At 49.9% G+C, this 23,371-nt stretch overlaps 1 protein-coding gene across 3 annotated transcripts in view; it reads left to right on the top strand.

The window, feature by feature from the left end:
- CHKA (choline kinase alpha) overlaps window positions 1-23,371 on the top strand; it is a 56,787-nt gene that overhangs the window by 32,041 nt on the left and 1,375 nt on the right. For all 3 annotated transcript variants that reach the window (XM_066252242.1, XM_066252245.1, XM_066252243.1), the window contains 8 exons: window positions 7,073-7,186; window positions 11,318-11,451; window positions 11,794-11,898; window positions 13,271-13,329; window positions 15,150-15,237; window positions 15,749-15,857; window positions 19,736-19,842; window positions 21,696-21,777. In XM_066252242.1, coding sequence (XP_066108339.1) covers window positions 7,073-7,186; window positions 11,318-11,451; window positions 11,794-11,898; window positions 13,271-13,329; window positions 15,150-15,237; window positions 15,749-15,857; window positions 19,736-19,842; window positions 21,696-21,777 — 798 coding nt within the window. The remainder of the gene's footprint in view (window positions 1-7,072; window positions 7,187-11,317; window positions 11,452-11,793; window positions 11,899-13,270; window positions 13,330-15,149; window positions 15,238-15,748; window positions 15,858-19,735; window positions 19,843-21,695; window positions 21,778-23,371) is intronic.

The following is a 23,371-nucleotide window of genomic DNA, read 5'->3' as shown; positions in this document are numbered from 1 at the left end:
TGCTCTGGCTGCTGTAATAAACTCCCTAGGGGTGTAAACGACAGACACTGATGTCTACATTTCTGGAGGCTGGAGGTCGGGCTCGGGCTGGGTTCTGATGAGAGCCCTCTTCCTGCCTGGCAGCCACCAGTCTCTTGCTGTGCCCTCACATGGCGAAGGGAGAGAGAACAAGTGAGAGTTCTCTAATGTGTCTCACAAGAGCACGGATCCCATTAGGGTTCTCTACCCTTATGGCCTCAGTTAAACCTAGTCACTGCTCGAACGCCCCACTGCAGATACCATCATATTGGGAGTTAAGGCTACAATGGTTCATAGCAGTCATTAATACAAAACTTCTAATTAGTAAATCAAGATTGGTCCTCACAGGTGGTAGTTAGACCGTAGTGTGGGAATTACCAAGATGCTGCCCGGACTAGCGTTGTGGGGAGTACCAGTAGATCCATCTCCCCCACCAATATAACCCCTTCAAGTGACTGAACTACTTTTTACTTTAATGCGGCACCATTTGCAAGTAGCATTTCTTTTTTCTTTTGTTCCCTTTTCATTAACTTTAGTTTGTAACATTGCCTATGAGTCTGTCTCAGTTCATTTTAGTAATATGAGCGTGATTTTAAGGAGCTCCATTTAATTTTGAATGGGGTCTGTCTAGATCAGGCATGACTAACACCTGGCCCGCGTAATGAGTCTATGCGGCTTGCGATTAAATTTTTAATATTCTCCACTACTTTAAAATCTCAGCTACTCAGAAGCGGAAGCGTCTTTGATTATTGGAAATTGAGATATTTAAGAAGATAGTGATACATGGAAAAGAATTCCACATGTGACTAATCTAGGGTTAACTTCCAATAATTGGTCAAATGGATTAGCGATACTTCTTTATTTTTTATTTTTTATTTTTTTTTTATTTTTTTTAAATTTTATTTATTCATTTTAGAGAGGAGAGGGAGAGACAGAGAGGGGGGGGGGTAGGAGGAAGAATCAACTCCCATATGTGCCTTGACCAGGCAAGCCCAGGGTTTTGAACCGGCGACCTCAGCATTTCCAGGTCAAGGCTTTATCCACTGCGCCACCACAGGTCAGGCACTTCTTTATTTTTTTAAAAAAATTTGTTATAAAGATTTACAGCCTGGCCCGGCAGTGGCGCAGTGGATGGAGTGTTGGACTGGGATGCAGAGGACCCAGGCTCGAGACCCTGAGGTTGCCAGCTTGAGCGTGGGCTCATCTGGTTTGAGCAAAGCTCACCAGCTTGGACCCAGGGTTACTGGCTTGAGCAAGGGGTTATTCAGTCTGCTGTAGCTCCACTGTCAGGGCACATATGAGAAAGCAATCAATGAACAACTAAGGTGTTGCAACGCCCACGAAAAACTAATGATTGATGCTTCTCATCTCTCCGTTCCTGTCTGTCCCTGTCTATCGCTCTCTCTGACTCTGTCTATAAAAAAATTTTTTTTTACAACTTTTATACTTATCTGTACTCGATACGAACTGTTTGACATTTAGCGGCAATGTGAAACCCACATTCTTTTAGTCAGAGTTTGCCAGCGCACACCCAAGGTCAAACAGTTCGTTATTTTTGTGGTCAAGTGTGCTGAAAAAAAGGGGCATTGTAGCATAGACAGTAGCTGCAATTGATAACTGAAAATGTGTCCAGGCTGTTTGTAAAACGAAATCATTGTTTTATTTGCGCTATAACCCCTTCAAGCACATTCTGTTAATTAAATATAGTTTCAATGGATTGCGATATAGTTTGGATATTTATATGGTATGCAATTTTATTTTTATTAAAATAATATTGTATATTAAAATTTTTTCACTCATTCATAAACAACAATAAAATTTTGTTTACTTAAATCATTTTTGTATTTAACTTTTTTTTTTTTTTTTTTTTAACAAACGGAAAGAGAGAGAGGGACAGATAGGGACAGACAGGCAGGACGGAGAGAGATGAGAAACATCAATCATTAGTTTTTCATTGCGACACCTTAGTTGTTCATTGATTGCTTTCTCGTATGTGCCTTGACCGTGGGGCTACAGCAGACGGAGTAACCCCTTGCTCAAGCCAGTGAGCTTGGGTCCAAGCTGGTGAGCTTTGCTCGAACCAGATGAGCCCACGCTCAAGCTGGAGACCTCGGGGTCTCAAATCTGGGTCCTCGGCATCCCAATCTGATGCTTTATCCAGTGTGCCACTGCCCAGTCAGGCAACATTTTTTAATTTTACTATTTCTAATTGGCCCAGGGGCAAAAACTGTTGGCCACACCTGGTCTAGATCATATTCTCTGCAGCATGTTTTGTTTTGTTTTTAAGATTTTATTTATATTGCCTGACCTGTGGTGGCACAGTGGATAAAGCTTTGACCCAGAATGCTGAGGTTGCCAGTTCAAAACTCCAGGCTTGCCTGATCAAGGCACATATGGGAGTTGATGCTTCCTGTTCCTCCCCCCTTCTCTCTCTCTCTCTTTCTCTCTCTCCCCCTCTCTCTCTTGCCCTTCTCTAAAATGAATAAATATTAAAAATTAAAAAAAAATTTATTGATTGATTTGAGAGGGAGAGAGAGCATAGTTGCTTCACCTTAGTTGTTCATTGCTCATTGTATGTGCCTTGACCAGGCAAGTCTGGTGTTGCGAACCTGCCACCTCACTGTTCCAGGTTGATGCTTTATTTACTGTGCCACCACAGGCCAGGCGCCTTTCTTGTTTTTTTTAATCTCTCTTATTTTTTAGTTACACTTGACATAACAATATTACGTTAGTTTCAGGTGTATACCCCCGTGATTAGACATTATATAACTCGCTAAGTGATCTGTATCCCTGTGCTGTACTGTATATCCCGTGACTGCTGTGTAACTACCAATTTGTACTTCTTAATTCCCTCACCTTTTTCATCCATCCCCCTAACTCCCTTCCCACCTGGCAGATGTCAAAACGTATGTTCTCTGTATCTTTGAGTCTGTTTCTGTTTTGCTTATTTTATTTTTCACTTTTTTTTAAATTTTGTATTTTTCCAAAGTGAGAAGGGGGGGGCAGCAGACAGACTCCCGCGCCCGACCAGGACCTACCCGGCATGCCCACCAGGGGCAATGCTCTGCTCATTTGGGATGTTGCTCCACTGTAACCAGAGCCATTCTAGCACCTGAGGCGGAGGCCGTGGAGCCGTCCTCAGCGCCCGGGCCCACTTTACTTCCATGGAACCTTGGCTTTGGGAGGGGAAGAGAGACAGAGAGAAAGGAGAGGGGGAGGGGTGGAGAAGCAGATGGGTGCTTCTCCTGTGTGTTCTGGCCAGGAATTGAACCCGGGACTTCCGTACTTTGGGCTGTTGCTTTACTGCTGAGCCAACTGGCCAGGGCCTCTGCTCATTTTTTTTTTTTTTTTTTGGATACACAGTTTTCTTTTTAATTTTATTTATCCATTTTTATTGGAGGGAGGGAGGGGGAGAGAGAGAGAGAGAGAGAGAGAGAGAGGAAGGAAAGAGATAGAACAGGGGGAGGAGCAGGAAGCATCAACTCCCATATGTGCCTTGACCAGGCAAGCCCAGGGTTTTGAACCGGCAACCTCAGCATTCCAGGTTGATGCTTTATGCATTGCGCCACCACAGGTCAAGCTCTGCTCATTTTTTAAATTCAATTGTTGATATGTGTTTCTTCTCATTTTATTGTTCATATTTTTTATAAATTTTTTTGTTCTCCTTAAAGAAGATTCTTTTATGGATTACTGGTTTGGTGGTTATGAACTCTCTTAGCTTTTCCTTGTTTTGTTTGTTTCCTTCTCTGAGAAACTGTCTATAGTTTGGTTCTAAATGATAGCTGTGCTAGGTAGAGTAATCTTGGTTTTAGGTTCTTGCTTTTGTGTGTATGTGTGTGTGACAGAGAGAGACAGACAGACAGGGACAGATAGGAAGGGAGAGAGATGAGAAACATCAGTTCTTTGTTGCGGCTTTTTTGTTGTTCATTGATTACTTTCTTACATGTGCCTCAATGGGGAGGGGGGGCTACAGCAGATCGAGTGACCCCTTGCTGAAGCCAGCGACCTTGGGTGGTAAGCCAGCGACCTTTGGGCTCAAGCCAGCAACAATGGGGTCATGTCTATGATCCCACGCTCAAGCCAGTGACCTTGGGGTTTCAAACGTGGATCTTCTGTGTCCTAGTCCGACGTGCTATCCACTGCACCACTGCCTGGTCAGGCTTCTTTTCTTTTTTTAAAAAATACTTTATTTATTGATTTTTAGAGTGGATGGAGAGGGAGGAGGGGAAGCATCAACTTGTATTTGTTTCTAATTTCTAATATGTGCCTTGACGGGGCAAGCCTGGGGTTTCAAACCAGTGATCTCAGTGTCTAGGTTGATACTTTATCTACAGTACCACCACAGGCCAGGCAGGTCTTTATTTTCACCACTTTGAGTATTTTCTTGCCAGTCCTTCCTGGCCTGCAGAGCTTCTGTTGAAAAATCAGCTGGCAACCTTACCGGAGCTCTCTTCTAAGTAACTGATTTTCTCTTCTTTTAAGATTCTGTCTGGCCTGACCTGTGGTGGCGCAGTGGATAAAGCGTCGACCTGGAAATGCTGAGGTTGCCGGTTCAAAACCCTGGGCTTGCCCGGTCAAGGCACATATGGGAGTTGATGCTTCCAGCTCCTCCCCCCTTCTCTCTCTCTGTCTCTCCTCTCTCTCTCTCTCTGTCTCTCCCTCTCCTCTCTAAAAATGAATAAATAAATAAAAATTTAAAAAAAAAAAAAAAAAAGATTCTGTCTGCATCTTTAGCCTTTTGCATTTTAATTAGGATGTGTTTTGGTGTGGGCCTCTTTGGGTTCGTCTTGTTTGGGACTCTGCACTTCCTGGACTTTTATGTCTATTTCCTTCACCAGGCTAGGGAAGCTTTCTGTCATCATTTTTTCACGTTGGTTTTTTTGTTTGTTTCATTTTTTAATGTTTATTTATTGACTTTAGCGAGAGAGGAAGGCATGGGGGGAGAGACAGGAACATCAATCTGCTCCTGTATGTGCCCAGACTGGGGATCGAATCGGCACCCTCTGCGCTTCAGGATGATGTTCTGACCAACTGAGCTGTCCGGCCAGGGCTCATAGAGGTTCTCCATTTCTTGCTGTCTCTCTTCTGGCATTCCCATGATGCACATGTTGGTAAGCTTAAGTTATCCCAAAGGCTCCATACATTGTCTTCATTTTTTTGTTTTGGATTTTTTTTTTCTTCTTGCTGTTCTGATTGGGGTTTTTTTGCTTCCTTGTATTCTAATTTGATAAGTTGATTCTTGGCTTTACTCTGCTGTTGATTATCTATAAACTAGTTTTCATTTCAGTTAGTGTATCCTTCATTTCTTGACTAGTTCTTTTTTGTGGTTTCCATGTTCTTTTCATGCTGATCAAGTTCTGAGTTAGTCTGTTCTTCCCCTAGGTTGAGTGAGTGTTTTTGTAACCAGTGTGTGAACTCTGCATTTAGTAGATTGCTTGTCTCCATTCCGTTTAGTTCTTTTTCTGGAGTTCCGTTCTTTCACTTGAGGCATGTTTTTTTGTCCCTTGTTTGGACAGCCTCTCTGTGTTTGTTTCTATGTATTAGGTGGAGTTGCTACATCTCTTGGGCTTGATGGAGTGGCTTAATGTAGCAGGTGTCCTGTAGGGGCACGTAAGCTGAGCCGCTCTGCCCTGTGTGGGCTGTGTACACCCTCTTGTAATTGAGTGTTCACTGCTGTTGGTCATCAGCGGGAGGGATTTACCCCGAGGCTGATCAGCTGCCAGGGCTGGCTGTGTGGAAGTAGCATTCAGGGGCCCACTCCATGAGCAGGACTTCCTTGAGGCTCTGGTGCCTCTGTGTCTGCCTGCCCCTTGAGCCGGTCCCTCGTGGAGGTGGTTGGGTGGCGCCTGGGCGTGCTCGGTGAAGATGCTCACTGGGTGCTCTGGCTGTGGGGCCTCCAGGAGCACAGCATGTTTCTCAGTAAGGAGTGAAGTAGCACCCCCGAGAGCGTTCTCAGCATACCGGCCGGCCACTCCTCGGACACAGGTTTAAAGAGCTTTAAGAGATTCAGGTGCAGCATTGGTTAAGAACAGCTCCGTCACCTTGTCAGAAGAACTCTATTTTTAGAGAAACAGAGACAGATAGATGGAGGGAGATGAGAAGCATCAAATCATAGTTGCGGCACCTTAGTTCATTAATTGCTTTTTCATATGTGCCTTGACTGGGGGACTACAGCCGAGCCAGTGACCCCTTGCTCAGTCCAGCGACTTTGGGCTTCAAGCCAGTGACCTTGGGATACGTTCAAGCCGGTGAGCCCAACGAGCCCACGCTGAAGCCGGCGACCTCCCGAGTCTCGAACCTGGGTCCTCAGCATCCCCAGCCAATACTCTATCCACTGTGCCACTGTCTGGTCGGGCTCAGAAGGAAACTCTAAGCTATAATCTGCTGTTTATGGGAAAAGGACTACAGAATGAATTTGAATCCAAAAGATGGGTTTTTAAGGCAAAACAATTATAGATCCACATTTGTTTTGAAGACAGAACATAGAAGTTTTAGCACGAAGATGAACGTTGAATGACAGAGGAGAAGATTGGGGATAAGAGCAGAAAATAGAAACCTCAAATGCTCCAGGCTAGGGTTTTTTTGGGACCAGAAAACAGACTCCACTAATTTTGACACTTACAGCATGAAAGATAAGTTCAGTAGACAAAAGGCCCTTTGGCCCCTTTGCTTAAACTCAGCACTGTCCACTGAAGAGCAAGCCACCCTCACCAGAAGGGGTGGTACTGTTGCGATCTTTGACAAGATGCCAAGGGTGAGGCTCATACAAGTTTTAAAATTAACAGGAACAATGAAGCATTGATAGAAGATGTGCTATGTTTGGAGTCAGTGATCTAAATTGAAGTTGAAATTTAAGTCTCATCAGTTTAGTGCTTGCAAGCATGGATCTTACAAATGATCAGAACTGTTAACCTGTTTCTTTATATTTACAATGGGAGTAATAATCATGCCTGATCATGAAGTTGGAGTGGGATATGATGCAGCTGCTTGTGGGAAAGCAGATGCCTGGCCTGCATCCACCCTCGGTAACGCCTGCTTTATTGCCATGTTTCAGGGGGCCGAGGCCATGGTTTTGGAGAGTGTGATGTTCGCCATTCTTGCAGAGCGGTTGCTGGGGCCCAAGCTCTACGGCATCTTTCCGCAAGGCCGCCTGGAGCAGTTTATCCCGGTAAGAGGTGTTCAGAACTGGTAACTTAATGTGTCCACAGACAGAGGACGGAGTCAGTGCCTCATCACTGCGGGGGCCTCAGGTGCTGGGATCTGGAGTCGTCGGTGTGACCAGTATTCTTAAACTATATCAGAAGGAAAGAAAACTGAATTTCAGTTGAATTTACATCAGAACCTTTGTCTTCCTTGCAAAAATAAGTTTATCTAGATCAGAACTATATATGAGACTTTCCATCTGTTGTTCCCTAAAGCTGCTCGCCCTGGAACACTCCCCTTTCACGTTGTCCCTCTCAGCTGCTGGGCCTCCTTATTGGATGGGCTATGGAAGCCTGGCCTGGCCCCCTGTGCCACATCTCTGCTCTGCCCTCTGAGGCCACCGCTGTTCTTCTAGTCTCCCACAGCCCTCCCTCTGTTTGCACCCTCCTGCCCCATATGCCCACGAGGTTCCTCTCACATTCCAAGTCCTAGTTCTAACTTTGTTTTCCCTTTCGTGCTGGCCTGGGCATTGTTAATGGCGCTATAGCATCTTTTCAGCACACCTTGTTTAGCGTTAGGGGCGGTAATCCCACTACCACAGAGGGCCCTGGCCTCGGCAGCTCCTGTTAAAGTGACTGTGCGTGTTGGGTGCTGGTCCTTTGGGTGGAGAGCAGATGTGGCACAGGGTGCCCTGCTCTTAACCTGCTTGAGCTCCATGTGCGCTCGGGTCACGAAAGACTAAGTTTTCATGCCCCGCGCATGTGGTTTCTCAGCCATTTATGTGTGCAGGGCCGCCCTGGGCAGCATGCAGGCAGCGCTGAGCTCAGCACACTGCCTGAGGGGAGGCTGTGCCTCCTGGCCTCTGCCTGCGTCCAGCTGGGGGCCGCCCTGGGCAGCATGCAGGCAGCGCTGAGCTCAGCACACTGCCTGAGGGGAGGCTGTGCCGGCCTGGTCTCTGCCTGCGTCCAGCTGGGGGCCGCCCTGGGCAGCATGCAGGCAGCGCTGAGCTCAGCACACTGCCTGAGGGGAGGCTGTGCCGGCCTGGTCTCTGCCTGCGTCCAGCTGGGGGCTGCGGGACGGTGCTTTGTCTGAGTCGCAGCCCAGGACAGAGCCGTGTGCTGCTCCCCAGTGGCTCGCTGTTGAGTCAGCTGTCATCTTGGGGTGCTTAAACCAGAGCTTACTTTTAGTTTCTTCCTTGGCACCTGTCTTGGCATCTAGTGTTTTTCTTTATATTTTCCCCATAAAGAGAGTAACATCTATCTGGCATGAGAATCAAATGAGATCATAAAGTATTTGAAAGAATTTTGTAAACATAAGACCTCATATTGTTTATAAGTGGCAACATGGTTGCATCTTAAAAACAATATTAATTGATAAAATCAAATTACAGGAGACTACACATAGTATGCGTTACATTTTTTTTAATATAGGTGAGAGAGGAGGGGAGATAGTAAGGCAGAGTCTTGCATGCACCCCAACTAGGAACCACCTGGCAACCCTGTCTGGGGCCAAAGCTTGACTATCAAACTATTTTTTTTTTTTTTTCAAACATTGCTCCGTTCTTTAATTTTAATTTTTTTATTTATTTATATATTTTTTTTTTACAGAGACAGAGAGAGGGATAGACAGGGACAGACAGACAGGAATGGAGGAGATGAGAAGCATCAATCATTAGTTTTTCATTGCGTGTTACAACACCTTAGTTGTTCATTGATTGCTTTCTCATATGTGCCTTGACCGCGGGCCTTCAGCAAACCGAGTAACCCCTTGCTGGAGCCAGCAACCTTGGGTTCAAGCTGGTGGGCTTTTGCTCAAACCAGATGAGCCTGCACTCAAGCTGCCAACCTCGGGGTCTCGAACCTGGGTCCTCTGCATCCCAGTCCGACGCTCTATCTGCTGCGCCACCGCCTGGTCAGGCTATCAAACTATTTTTAGTGTCTGAGGCTGATGTGCTCCAACGGAGCCATCCTCAGTGCCAGGGGCCACACTTAAACCATTTGAGCTACTGGCCGTTGGAGAGGAAGAGGAGAGAAGCAGATGGTCACTTCTGTGTGCCCTGACTGGTAATTGAACCCTGGTTGTCCATACGCCGGGTCGAGGCTTTATCCACTGAACCACCGGCCAGGGTCATAGTGTACCATTTTAATAAAGCCCAGTAGGAGCAAATTAAAATTTGTTTAATACATACATATGTGGTAAGACTTCTCTTTAGGAAAGGTGAAGCACTGAACACTAGTCAGTGATGGGAACACCTTGTTGGAATGCGCTGGGATCAGGCACACAGCTGGAGCACATATGAAGTTGGTGCTCTTCTAGTTTTAGAGTCATGTAAAGTTCTGTTAAAGTATTAGGGTGAACCATGTGAAACTGCCAGTACTTAACTGTTTTTGACCACCGAAACGGTGGTTTCACTTGGCTATGCCTGAAACTCGGTGTGATTTCCAGGTTGGCTCTTGACCATGGCATGGGGCAGGAAGAATCCCATCTTTCAGAGTGCACAGAATAGTGATCTCTAGGAATGATAGCTAGTCTCACATTTCCCTTTCTCTGTCCTGGGAACAGAACTTGGATCCTAAGTTTTGCTCATTTTTGAGTACATTAGCTTTAGATTTTTGACATTTCCAAACAAATTACTGGCATTTTAAAAGAGTTCCTTGAAAGCTGAGGGAGCCGCCTTAGTCGGCAGTGTCCTGCCGCTAGAAACCAAGCGCGCTGTTCCCATCACGTGGTGATCCTGTTCGGAGGACCCAGGGTTGAAGAGAAGAGCCTGATGCTCTCTGTGAGCCTTGGCCCTGAGCACAGGGCCCTGTCTCTTGAGACGCCCTGGTTAGGGGCCTGCTGAGCCGTCTGCATTGTCTGCGCTGCTTCAGAGCAGCCTGTCAGCAGCTTCCTGTTGTGTTGGTATTGTACAGACACCGGAAAACAGGGGCAGAGACAGAAGTTGTGCTCTTGGCCATGTAGCTCTGAAGTGAATACGGAAGCTGGAAGTTGCACAGGGGTTTCTCTAGGTTGGGTACCCCCTTAACCTCTGTGCTGCCTTACTCTATTTTCAGAGAAATGTCTGGATCTTCCCAGAGGAGCAGTTGGGGTGGGAAAGATGAACAGGTCTTAGGTGGCTGAGCGTGAGTTGCTGTAGGAGGCAGCCACAGGCAGGCCTCAGCTGCGTTAGGAGACTGGGATGAGTCCTCCCTGCGGGGCACCTCTGTGGGAGGCAGCCACACGCAGGCCTCGGCTGCGTTAGGAGACTGGGATGAGTCCTCCCTGCGGGGCACCTCTGTGGGAGGCAGCCACACGCAGGCCTCGGCTGCGTTAGGAGACTGGGATGAGTCCTCCCTGCGGGGCACCTCTGTGGGAGGCAGCCACACGCAGGCCTCGGCTGCATTAGGAGACTGGGATGAGTCCTCCCTGCGGGGCACCTCTGTGGGAGGCAGCCACACGCAGGCCTCGGCTGCGTTAGGAGACTGGGATGAGTCCTCCCTGCGGGGCACCTCTGTGAGAGGCAGCCACACGCAGGCCTCGGCTGCGTTAGGAGACTGGGATGAGTCCTCCCTGCGGGGCACCTCTGTGGGAGGCAGCCACACGCAGGCCTCGGCTGCGTTAGGAGACTGGGATGAGTCCTCCCTGCGGGGCACCTCTGTGGGAGGCAGCCACACGCAGGCCTCGGCTGCGTTAGGAGACTGGGATGAGTCCTCCCTGCGGGGCACCTCTGCTTCTTTGTTGAGAGCTCTCTCTGGCAGGTGAGGCAAGAGCTGGAGGCAGGTGCTGGGGTTGCCACTGTGAGGAGGGGGACTTGTCACATGAGCTGCGGCGCTCCTCAATGCCACGTCTCCTGTGTATGGCAGAGAGGACTGTGTTCAATGTGGGGTCAAGTGGACAGTGGGCAGAGCCAGTGACTGTGTGAGAGGGACCTTCTCTCAATTAAAAAGTTCAGAATGAAATTGACCTTTGATGGGGACCTGCTCCTCACTAGGAAGTGCCCTTGCGACTGCTGGGCCACCATCTTTGGGCACAGTGCCAATTCTGAAGGGAAATTTGTGCACTGGCTGGTACTTTGATGCCCACAACACCTGACTTCTCATTCTTACCAGTCCTGTGAGCTCACACTTCCTAGGTTTCCTGGAGAAATATAATTTTCTAACGTCCTTTTTTATTTCAGAGCCGGCGTTTAAACACTGAAGAATTAAGTTTGCCAGATATTTCTGCGGAAATAGCTGAGAAAATGGCTACATTTCATGGCATGAAAATGCCATTCAATAAGGAACCAAAATGGCTTTTTGGAACAATGGAAAAGTAAGTGGTCAATCACTGGCCCCAGCGTCCTTTTGCATTGGGAGCGCCTAGCATGTCTAGAGTGCGCAGGGCTGCGGTGCAGCCGTAGGTGGCAGTGTCGGCCTCAGGAATAGCTCTTTCTCCCATGCCGATCAGGAAAGAGGCATATTTGCACAGATGCCCCGGAGTGGGTGGATGGGCAGGAAGCCTGCTTCCCTGAGTGCCCTGAACCCCACCCCCTCTCCTTTCCCTGTCACTGAGATGGGGTGCCCCTGGTGTTATGTGGTTATATTTAACTGGAACCCAAGGACAAGCTGAGGTAAATAGAGCAATGCTTTTTGCTTCTTCCCTCTTTTTTGCAAGATACCTAAATCAAGTGCTGAGAATCAAGTTTACCAGGGAGACCAGAGTGAAGCAGCTGCACAGGTTGCTGGGTTACAACCTGCCCCTGGAACTGGAACACCTGAGGTGCGTATTGGCGTCCGTCTCTCAAGTTAGAACGTGCATTTGTCCAGAAACTTCAGTGTTCTTCACAAAGACAGTTGTCAGTGATCACTTACTGAGGATTAGCTCAGGCCTGGCATTTACGCTGGTTTTGCAGGATGGATTGAAACAGTGGATTTGTCACCTGGAATTAGTTTTTTGTATGAGTGCTGTCACCACGGGTCAACCACGAATGGTTCGTGGTGGAAATAGTTTCGTAAGGATGTTCGGGACTGGGGCAGTGGGGCACCCAGAGCAGGAAGTTGCTTTCTGAAATGAAACTGAAGCAACAAACCAGGGGGCAGGCTGGGGAAGGCAGCAGATGAGGGGAACAGTTCTACCCAAGCTTAGGGGGCCGGAGGAAGCAGCTTGCCTCTGCTCACTGAGTAGACGCAAGGGGGTGGGGAGTGCAGGCTCCCAGCACATGTCCCCTGATCGAGAGGACTTACACCTTTTTTTATTTTTTATTTACTTTTATATTTTGGTGAGAGGGAGGGAAGCAGAGACAGATTCCCGTAGGCGCCCCCACCAGGATCCACCGGGCAGCCCACTAGGGGGCGATGCTCTGCCCAGTCAGGCATTGCTCAGTTGCTCAGCAATGGAGCCATTTTTTTAGTGCCTGAGGCAGAGGCCATGGAGACATCCTCAGCGTCTGGGGCCAGCTCACTCCAACCAGTCGAGCCATGGCTGCAGGAGGGAAAGAGAGAAAGAGAGAGGGGGGAAGGGTGCCCTGACCAGGAATTGAACTGAGGACATCCACATGCTGGGCTGGTGCTCTACCCTGGGCCAACTGGCCAGGGCCTATTTACGCCTTTTATTACTCAGTTATTTGGGTGTCTACTGGGCTGGGCATCATGATTGGTACTGAGGAAATGGTAACCACACATTTCTCCAGGGAGCTTCTGTTTTAATGAGACACAGAAAACAAGTAAACAAGTAAAATAATGTTGAGTTGTGATAAGTTCTGTGAAGGAAACCAGAGGCCAAAATAGACCAACATAGAGGGATGTGCTTTGGTCAGTGGTCAGAGTTGGGCTCTTGGAGGAAGGACTGCAGGCCGAGCAGCAGCTGTTTAAGGGGATCCTCTGGGGGAGAAGAGGGTAAGAGGGAGAGGAAAGGGGAGAGGAGGAGGGGGGTGGAGAGGAGAGGAGAGGAGCAGGGAGGAGAGGGAAGCCTGAGCAGAGGGGGTCTACTGTAGAACGCTCTCCACTTGGGACAGTGTTCACAATGCGCGTGACAGACGTTGCCCAGAGGCCGTGTGTGTGGAGCGCTGACACGTGCAGGGCCCGCCGGGCAGCAGGACTGGCTGCATCAAACCTCTTGAAGGTTTCGTAATAGCCAACCCTTCCTTTTCCAGATCGTTGCTTCTGTCCACCCCGTCTCCAGTTGTATTCTGTCATAATGACTGTCAGGAAGGTAAGAGTCGCTGCCCAGTGTGTGTGTGTGTGTGTGTTTGGGGGGGCCTCCAGGGCGTGTGGTAAATCCCAAGTATCCAGAGAAGAGGTTGGAGGCGTCGCATACGGCACCACCGGCATGAAGTGTCACATAAGCGGTAAAAAGGAAAGAGGTTGACTTTTATACTGACCAACAGAAAAATCTCCAGGATATAGTAAAAGAAGAAAGCAAATTTTAGAAAAATATACAGGGTATCATTCCATTTCTATAAAAAAATTAGAAAAATAAGATTCACTAAACTGGGAGCTGAGATAAATGCCTTGCCCTTCCCAAGTCACAAGTTTGTGCAGTGTTCGCCACCGATCCTGTGGACTGACTCCCTCTGGACGAGCAGTGCGGGACGAGCGCCCCTTGGTCATCCTGGGCCCGGCCCCCTGCCGCAAGCAGCCCTGTGCAGCTCTCAGAACCACCTCCTCTCCGCATGTCATTCAGATCCAGCAACGTCTGCTGGTTCTCTGCTTTAAGTTCCTGTAATGGGACTTAATCCAGCACAATTCCACACAGCATTTTAGTCAGAGGTCGCCTCTAGCTGGGCAGCTCTTGCCGCTGCCACCACGGGGCCTGGCTGCAGTGTGGCTTTGCCCCCTGTCCTTGTCCCTCCATCACTGCCTACTTAGGTCTACCTTCGGCCCTTTGGCAAGGTTGAGTGAGCTCTTTTAATTTTCAGAACAGCTCCTGTTGAAGATTAGTCATCAGTAAAGCCAAAGCACCTTCCACTAGGTCAGTGGTCAGCAACTCATTAGTCAGTAGAGCCAAATATCAACAGTACAACGATTGAAATTTCTTTTGAGAGCCAAATTTTTTAAACTTAAACTATATAGGTAGGTACATTCCTTATTGAGGTAGCGCCCGCACATGGTATTTTGTGGAAGAGCCACACTCAAGGGGCCAGAGCTGCATGTGGCCAGCCAGGGTCTAGGTCCCTGATTGTTGGTGGCCAAGTCTGTTCACGTAGGCTGTAGCCATGTCCGCCAGTTGTGTGTGTGAGGGAGTCAGCGGGCCGGCGACAGTAGGTGCCTGTGGTGACTGGAGGAGGTGTGAGCTGTGTATTTACTGTTCTGCCCTGGGCATCTGGCTCCGCTTCTCCTTTGGATGGTCACTGGCACAGAAGGTGTGTGCTGGGAACCTAGAAACTGGACCCCTTGCAAAATCCCAGGGGAGGGCGTGGCTAGCAGCACGGGTGGTGGTGCTCACCACTGCCCTGGGGGGATAGAGTTCGGGGGTCTCAAATACAGGCCTGAAGGGCAGGTGTGGCTGCCAACTCACTTCTGGCCTAGAACTCAGCCTGAGTAAGAGGTATGGTCATAGGAGTGCTGCCTGTGGTCTTGAGAAGAAAATGTGGCGAGGGCAAGGCGGTAGGGCCTGGTGTGGGCCTGGGGCCCTGTGGGGGCTGAGCTCACTGCTGGAGTCCTCACAGGGAGGACAGTAGAGCACAACCTCCCAGCTTCCCCACTGTTGGGGTGTGTCGGGGTACCAAAGCTCCATTGTGTCCAACTGGCATTTTCCTTTGTGTCCCCTGTGAAAAACTTAGGAAGCACTGCCCCAGAAAATGGGAGGATCAGGGCTGTGCTACTCTGAGGCTGTAGTGAGCAGGCAGGGACCACAGGCCCTGCCGAGGGCCAAACCTCCTGGGACAGTGCTGCCCCAGGCGCCAGCCGGGATGGTGGCCGCCTTCACTCGCTGCATGCTTACTGTGCCTGGAAGGACGCTAACTGTTCACGGCTTGTGCCTTTGATATAAAACCTGGCAGAGTAACTCATGTCAGGCAAACCTTTCTGCAGGTAACGTCCTGTTGCTGGAAGGGAGAGAGAATACTGAAAAACAGAAACTGATGCTCATCGACTTTGAATATAGCAGTTATAACTACAGGTAATGTGTCCAAGTCTGTTTATTTCTGTACTGTTTTATTTTGACATGTGTACAAAACAGTTCAGGGGGAATACAGGTGACAATGCCATTCTAAGTTAAATCTGCTTCTGGATGTGAACAGTTTTGTCACCATGCCCACAACGGCCTTGTGTGGCGGCACAGCTCATCCTCGGCTTCTGTTAAACGGGAGCAGGGATACGCACAACAGAATCCAGAACTTGGTACCTTGTTTTGGCTCAGAGGTAATTTCCGTTTTTAAGAGTACCAATCACAGGAGGGCGCTCTTGGTCGATGCTCTTGAGCAGCAGGTCAGTTTGCACCCTGCTGCTCCTGCTGGCCATGGTCTGGTAGTGGCTCTATTGGTTGTCCCTGTCACTGAAGCACTCGGGGACCTCAGGAAGTACAGTGTGTTGCTGGGAAGGATGCTCGTGACCTGGTTTCTTTCTTTTCTGTGAACAGCCTTGTGGTGGGCAGCTTGCCTGATTGTCTGCATTTCTTACCTCTTTTTCAGGGGATTTGACATTGGGAACCATTTCTGTGAGTGGATGTATGATTACACCTATGAAAAGTACCCTTTTTTCAGAGCAAACATCCTGAAGTTCCCCACCAAGAAGCAGCAGGTAGGGCTGGTGCTCATACACAGGCTAGTAGGTCAGTTACCCAAGTCAGTTTTATGCAGTTAGTATTGATTACATTTGCTTTTTCTTTTTAAGTGAGAGCTGCCCAGCAACCCCTGTCTGGGGCTGATGCTCAAATCATCTGAGCTATCCTCAGCACCCAGGGCTGACGCTTGAACCAGTTGAGCCACTGGCTGCAGGAGGAGAAGAGAGAAGGAGAGGGGAGGGGCAGAGAGCAGATGGTTGCTTCTCCTGTGTCCTGACTGGTGATCAAACCCAGATGTCCACATGCTGGGCCAATGCTCTATCCACTGAACCAATTGGCCAGGGCCTACATGTTCCCCACCCCCCTTTTTAAATATTTATTGATTTTACAGGAGGAAAGAGAGGTGGCGGGTGGGAGGAGAAGTAATCAGTTTATAGTTGCTTCGTTGAGTGCTTGTTCTGTGTGCCTTGACTGGCAAGGCCAGGGCTTTGAAGTGATGGCCTCACTTCAAAGATCAGCGTTCCAGCCTGACCAGGCAGTGGTGCAGTGGATAGAGCATCGGACTGGGATGCAGAAGACCCAGGTTCGAGACCCTGAGGTCACCAGCTTGAACGTGGGCTCATTTGGTTTGAGCAAAATCCCACCAGCTTGAACCCAAGGTCGCTGGCTCCAGCAAGGGGTTACTCAGTCTGCTGAAGGCCTGTGGTCAAGGCACATATGAGAGAGCAATCAATGAACAACTAAGGTGTCGCAATGCGCAACGAAAAACTAATGATTGATGCTTCTCATCTCTCTTCGTTCCTGTCTGTCTGTCCCTATCTATCCCTCTCTCTCTCTCTCTCTGTCTCTCTGTCTCTCTGTCTCTGTAAAAAAAATAAAAATAAACTTAAAAAAAAAAAGATCAGCATTCCAGGTCGATGCTTTATTCACTGCCCCACCGCAGGGCAGGCATGATGCCCACCCCTTTTTTATTATTTAGTGAGAGGAAGGGGAGGCAGAGAGAGACTCCCACCTGCACCCGGACCGGGATCCACCCGGTGAGCCCATTAAGGGGCAGTGCTCTGCCCATCTGGGGCCCTTAATGGTGCCTTTCTAAACTGTAATGGTTAGGAAATCTTTTGCTTTAAACGTTTTTCCGTTAAATATAGACACAAACTTGGCGTTAGAGTCCAGCTCTGTGCCAGGTACCTGTGTTCAGTCAGAGTGGTGCAGAGCCTCTGTAAAACTGCGCAGCCCCGTGTCTGCTTTCTGGCTGCCGTCTGGGGGAGTGCCGCCGGCCCTCTGTTTCCCATGTGACTGCGCAGAGAGAAGTGATCTTGGGCAGCGCGTTTGCGGAGCTATTGCAGTGTTGACAGTGCTCTTTCCTGTCCCGAGGTAGGGGCGTCCAGGGACGGTAGGGACTGCTCCCTGGACACTCGGCTGTCCCGGTCCTCAGCCCACTGCAGAAGCCCGGGTTGAGGATACATAGGTAGCAACGCAGAAGCAAGTGGGGCTGAGGGGCTGTGCGGATCCCACCTTTCCGAGCCTGTGCAAGGTGGCCGCTCCACCACCCTCCCTCCTGGGCTGTCCTTCCCAGTTGGAGGTGAGGGTGGGTGCATTCGGTTGCTGCTTGAGCTCACTGAGCAGGTGTTTGTGAGGCACCTCTACTGGAGTCAGGCACAGTCAGAGTCCCTTTTTTTTTTTTTTTGTATTTTTCTGAAGCTGGGAACGGGGAGAGATAGTCAGACAGACTCCCGCATGCGCCCGACCGGGATCCACCCGGCACACCCACCAGGGGTGACACTCTGCCCACCAGGGGGCGATGCTCTGCTCCTCTGGGGTGTCATTCTGCCGTGACCAGAGCCACTCTAGCGCCTGGGGCAGAGGCCAAGGAGCCATCCCCAGCGCCCGGGGCCATCTTTGCTCCAATGGAGCCTTGGCTGCGGGGGGGGGGGGGGGGGGACAGAGAGAAAGGAGGGGGGGTGGAGAAGCAAATGGGCGCTTCTCCTATGTGCCCTGGCCAGAAATCGAACCCGGGTTCCCCTCACACCAGGCCGACGCTCTACCGCTGAGCCAACCGGCCAGGGCTGGCTAATGAGATGTTTTTAAATGTTAAACCTTCCTGGAATTTCTGCAGTGAACTGAATGAGGAGTGTTATTCTGTAGTGCTCTGAGGAGTCCAGCTAGGCTGGATCTTTAAGTTTTATGTATGTACCTGTATATGAAATGAACCTTCTTTTTTTAAACTGATCTTTAGAGAGAGGAAGGGAGAGAGACAGAGAGAGAAACATTGACCTGTTGTTCCATTTATTCATGCCATCACTGGTGTTCTTGTATGTGCCCTGACCAGGGATCGAACCTGCCACCTCAGCATGTTGGGACACTTTAACTACTGAGACACTGGCCAGGGCCAGTGAAGTGAGCCTTTCGTGAGCATTTAAAAAATTATTATGTGTGTTTTTGGGATCAGAATTATACTAGTCTTTTTTAAAGTAAGCTGAGTTTTTTTACTTTCTGAAACAAATTTATATACAGTGAAGCATAGCTGTTCTTTGAAAAATTGTTAGACCTTGTCGTGAAACAGTCTAGGCCTAGGACTTTTTTGGAGGGGGGTCATTGATTACTATTTCTAAGGGTGTCAGTCAATTCAAGTGTTCTGTCTTCATTTGTCAGTTTCAGCAGTTAGCGTCTTCCAGAAATGAACCCTGCTGGGGCGTTGGTTCAGGCGGGGGTTCTAAAAACAAATCTGCCTGGCTTTGAATCCCAGCGCTGCCACTGCTCATTGTAGCCTACTCAATGTTTCTGTGCATGTGTCCTCATCTGCAAAAACTATTTTGTTGTGAGGAGGTAGGCAGAAACGAGCTCAGAGTAGTGCTGTCACAGAGGAGGTGACAGGAATCGGTCATCATGCTTTCTGTGCAGGTTCCCTTCAGAGCACAAGACCCCTTCCAGGAACCCTGGCTAGGTCAGTGCTTAGACTTGAGTGGTGTTTTTGGTACTGGAATGAGAAAGCTGATTTTAGAGAAGGAAGGTGCCCTGACCTGTGGTGGCGCAGCAGATAAAGCCTTGACCTGGAACGCTGAGGTCCCTGGTTCGAAACCCTAGGCTTGCCTGGTTAAGGCACATATCGGAGTTGATACTTCCTGCTCCTCCCCGCTTTCCCTCTGCCCCCCCCCCCAATAAATAAAATTTAAAAAAGAAAAGAGAGGGGAGAAGGAAGGTAGAAGAGGCCGTACAGGGAAAGGAGGTAGAGGAAGAAGTGTGGTCATTCCAACTAGTTGGCCAGTTAACAAGGGAAGGATGACTGGCAGCTGTTTTCTTGTTTACAAAAGATAGCATCGGCGGTGCTGTGTTCTGTGGAGTACAGGACAGTAAGATCCAGGGAGCTCCTCGGTCCTAATTCATACGGACTAAATGTGCGACCTAAGACGCCTTAGGCTGTCTCTTCGCCAGTCAACGACTAGACACTCCCACTCCAGGAGCGTGATGGGTCCATGATCACGGCATCCTGTGGGGGCTCACTGGCCCAGCTCCCACTCTGAGCAGCCTTGTGCCTGGCATGCCTGTCGTGGCGCTGGGGGCTGGCTCACCCCGCTTTACGATCAGACACTGGGACAGCATGAGTGTGGGTTAGCATTACCTTCTGCAGAAGTAGCCTTAGTGTTCTGTAGCTATCTTGTCGACATTGCTGCACAGAGCCCATTAGAATGCTAACTGAGCCTGGTGATTGCTTCCAGATGAGGGGAACCCCCCAGCCCCCGCCTGAACAGAACGATAGCTGGGCCCGCGCTTATGCGTGCTCCTTACACGTGACTGGGCGGGAGTGCTTCCACGTGCTCCTCTCACGTGACTGGATGGGAGTGCTTGAGGAGGGTTTTTGACAGCATCCATGTCTAACCATCGCTGTTTTTTTCAGCTTCATTTTATTTCCAGTTACTTGGCTGCATTCCCAAATGAATTTGAAAACCTGAGTAATGAAGAAAAGTTCATTATGAAAGAAGAAATGCTGGTTGAAATCAATAGGTAATTTTTTGGGGGGGGCTAATCTGTAATGATTGATAGCTTACTTCTGTATAGAATGTACAGTGTTCACAAAAATTAGGGGATCAGGGAACATGCAGATACTCCAGTACTTTCAGTATTTTGTGTAGTGCATTTTCACCAATGAAGTAAAAGTTGGGTTTGCATCTCATTTGCATAATTGAACAACTTTCTTTGATTTGTTTGCTTTTCTGATGTTCTTGTTTAATAAAAAAGTAATTTTTTTATCACTTCATATTTCTTTTGAAATAACTCCTAATTTTCGTGAGCAGTACAGTTGGGACGCGCCCTGGCCGTGGAATAGTTGCAGCATCAGTACAGACCGCCAGTACTTCCCTGCGGCGGGTGCGGAGAGCAGGGTCTGCACTGGGAGGGCCCAGCCATGAGCCCTGCATCAGGCTGCGCAGTGTGGGGCGGCCGCCCCTGCTGTGTGCTCTCCCTGGTGCTCGTGGGCTGGTGGGCGCCATCTAACGTGTCTCTTAGAAAATAAAGGTTCTGTGTATTGGTTCTGAGCCTTTTAACTGTTTTTTTTTAATCAACTTTTTTTATTTTGTATTTTTTTATTTTGTATTTTGCTGAAGTTGGAAACGGGGAGGCAGTCAGACTCCCGCATGCACCCAACTAGGATCTACCCAGCAAGCCCACCAGGGGGCGATGTTCTGCCCCTCTGAGGCATCATTCTGTTGCAACCAGAACCATTCTAGCATCGGAGGCAGAGGCCACAGAGCCATCCTCAGCGCCCAGGCCAACTTTGCTCCAATGGAGCCTTGGCTGCAGGAGGGGAAGAGAGAGACAGAGAGGAAGGAGAGGGGGAGGGGTGGAGAAGCAGATGGGCGCTTCTCCTGTGTACCCTGGCCAGGAATTGAACCCGGGATTCCTGCACGCCAGGCCGACGCTCTACTACTGAGCCAACCGGCCAGGGCCTTATCAACTCTTAAAGCAGGGTTTTATGAATTTCTGGATTCCACAATAGTCTAGACCTCTGTTTATTCACAGTCAGCCATCTCTCTAAGAGGCCTGAGTTACTCTGAATCTTTGGGGTCTTCTAAGAGATTCTTTCCTTGAAAATGCCTGTTGAAGTACTTTTGGCTCTCCTGTTCTGTCTGCCCCATGTCGCAGATCATGTGGTCCTCAGACGTGTCCACACCCCTCACTGAGGGTGCTACCCTGGACTCACGCGGCATAGGCCCCCCTCTGGCTCCTGAACAATGGGAATAGAAGGAAGGTGGGGGAGACCCGCTCGGGGGGGCCAGGGACTACCCTGTCGGCTGGTTAGTGAGGGTGCTGCACATCCGTCCTGGGTTAGAGCTCTTCCTTGTTTGCTCGAGGCCAGTGGCTGACTGGGGAGAGCCAGCCTCAGGGTGGCAGGCATGTCTCGGCCTGGCAGAGGCTGGCTCTCACTCCCCCCCGTTCCATGTGCTTGTTCCACACTGTGTGGAGGGAGGAGGGCTGGCTGCTATCCTTCCTCCTGGCGAGGTGGGCTCCATGCAGGCGAGCGTGGTGCGGGTGCCGCCGCGTGTATGGGTGGCGCAGGGCCTCTCTGCAGCCTGGCTCTGCCCATGCGGCCCCCGAGGCCTCTAGGTGAGCCCTGTGAGTGGAGTCGTGTGTGCCAGGGCCAGGCAGCTGGGCGTGTTCCCCTGCAGGCTGCCTGCCTCTGCCTGCCCCCGTGCGGGCAGTGGCATCAGCTGTGCTGTGAGAACACCCCACTGAGTTCGCCTGGGCAGACAGTTGGCCTCCAGATGAGCGTACATGAGGAAGAAGGTCCATTTTGCAGAAGCGACCGTACCAGTCCCGATAGGTACCACACTATTCATTTCCTGCTTCTGTAATTGCAGGTTTGCCCTCGCTTCCCATTTCTTCTGGGGACTTTGGTCCATCATACAGGCGAAGATCTCATCCATTGAATTTGGATACATGGTAGGTTTGGGGCTGGTTTCTCTTCCACTCCTGGGGAACAAGGCTACAGTGGATGGGAATCCTTGCTGCTAAGTGATTATCCCTCCCAGAGAGTCCCTGTTCCCTGTCAGTACCTGAACCAAGGGACCCACAGCAGCAGGCTCCGCCGGGAGCTCTGGGGGAATGGCTGCCTGACTGAAGCCACTCTGCCTGCTGCTGCGTGGACCTGTTGGGTCCACCCCCCACCCGGGGCCGGCGGACTGCCTCCCCCACGTCCGAGAAGGACTGCATGGGCCTGTGGTTCTGACGGGGGCTGTAGAGATCCAGACACGAGAGGTCCAGCCCCAACTCAAGTCTCTCCTGACACAGAAACACAGTGTAGGAGTGTGGGAGGTGCCTCTGTGACGCTGCATTCTGTGGCACGCAGCACCCACTTAGAGGTGGGAGCAGATGTGGATTTAGATGTCCTGCCATTTTATTCCACCCTTAAGAACTGTCTTTGTTATTGGCACTGGTTACTCTTTAGTTAAGCCCTGTGCTGCTCCATGAGTGTTGGGGGATATCGTAGGGTGGGCGGCACTCGGGAGAGTGCTGAGCTCCTTTGAGACAGAAAAGTGGGAAATGACTGGTTCATTTCTTCCCCTTGGGTCTGTTAGGGTGATTTCTGCTTCTGGACAGAGGTTAGGGACTTCACATCTGCTATTAGACAAAAGAAGAAAGGAAGTGGGGTTTTTTTCTTTTTTGTATTTTTCTGAAGCTGGAACGGGGAGAGACAGTCAGACAGACTCCCGCATGCGCCCAACCACGATCCACTCGGCACGCCCACCAGGGGCGACGCTCTGCCCAGCAGGGGGCGATGCTCTGCTGCAACCAGAGCCACTCTAGCGCCTGGGGCAGAGGCCAAGGAGCCATCCCCAGCGCCCGGGCCATCTTTCCTCCAGCGGAGCCTTGGCTGCGGGAGGGGAAGAGAGAGACAGAGAGGAGGGGGGGTGGAGAAGCAAATGGGCGCTTCTCCTATGTGCCCTGGCCGGGAATCGAACCCAGGTCTTCCGCACGCCAGGCCGATGCTCTACCGCTGAGCCAACTGGCCAGGGCCAAGAAGTGGGTTTTTTTGTTTGTTTTTTAAATACAGTGAGGGAGAGGCAGAGAGACAGACTCCTGTATCCACCCGCTATGCCCACCAGGGGGCGATGCTCTGCCCATCTGGGCTGTTGCTTTGTTGCTCCAAATGAGCTCTTAGTGCCTGAGGCGGGGATCATGGAGCCACCGTCATTGCTCTGGGCCAACTTGCTCCAGTCATGGCTGCGGGAGGGGGAGAGAAAGAGAGAGAAGTGAGAGAGGGAGGGGTAGAGAAGGAGGTGGGCACTTCTCCTGTGTGCCCTGAATCTGGGAATCAAATATGGGACATCCACATGCTGGGCCAACGCTCTCTCACTGAGCCAAACGGCCAGGGTGAAATTGGATTTTTAAAGTAAATTGGGAGTCATGGTCAAATGATACTGTTAGAGTAGACTTCTTTGTTCTGTGCTTGCTAGCACCCGGGGACCTCTTGCTTTAAAAGAGGAACCTTTGCTTATCTGTCATTCAGTGTCTTGAGCGCTTGGGAAACAAGATG

Source organism: Saccopteryx bilineata, chromosome 1, assembly GCF_036850765.1.
Source record: "Saccopteryx bilineata isolate mSacBil1 chromosome 1, mSacBil1_pri_phased_curated, whole genome shotgun sequence".
NCBI lineage: Eukaryota > Metazoa > Chordata > Mammalia > Chiroptera > Emballonuridae > Saccopteryx > Saccopteryx bilineata.
Note: the sequence above shows the minus strand (reverse complement) of the source record. Positions and strands in the feature narration are given on the sequence as shown.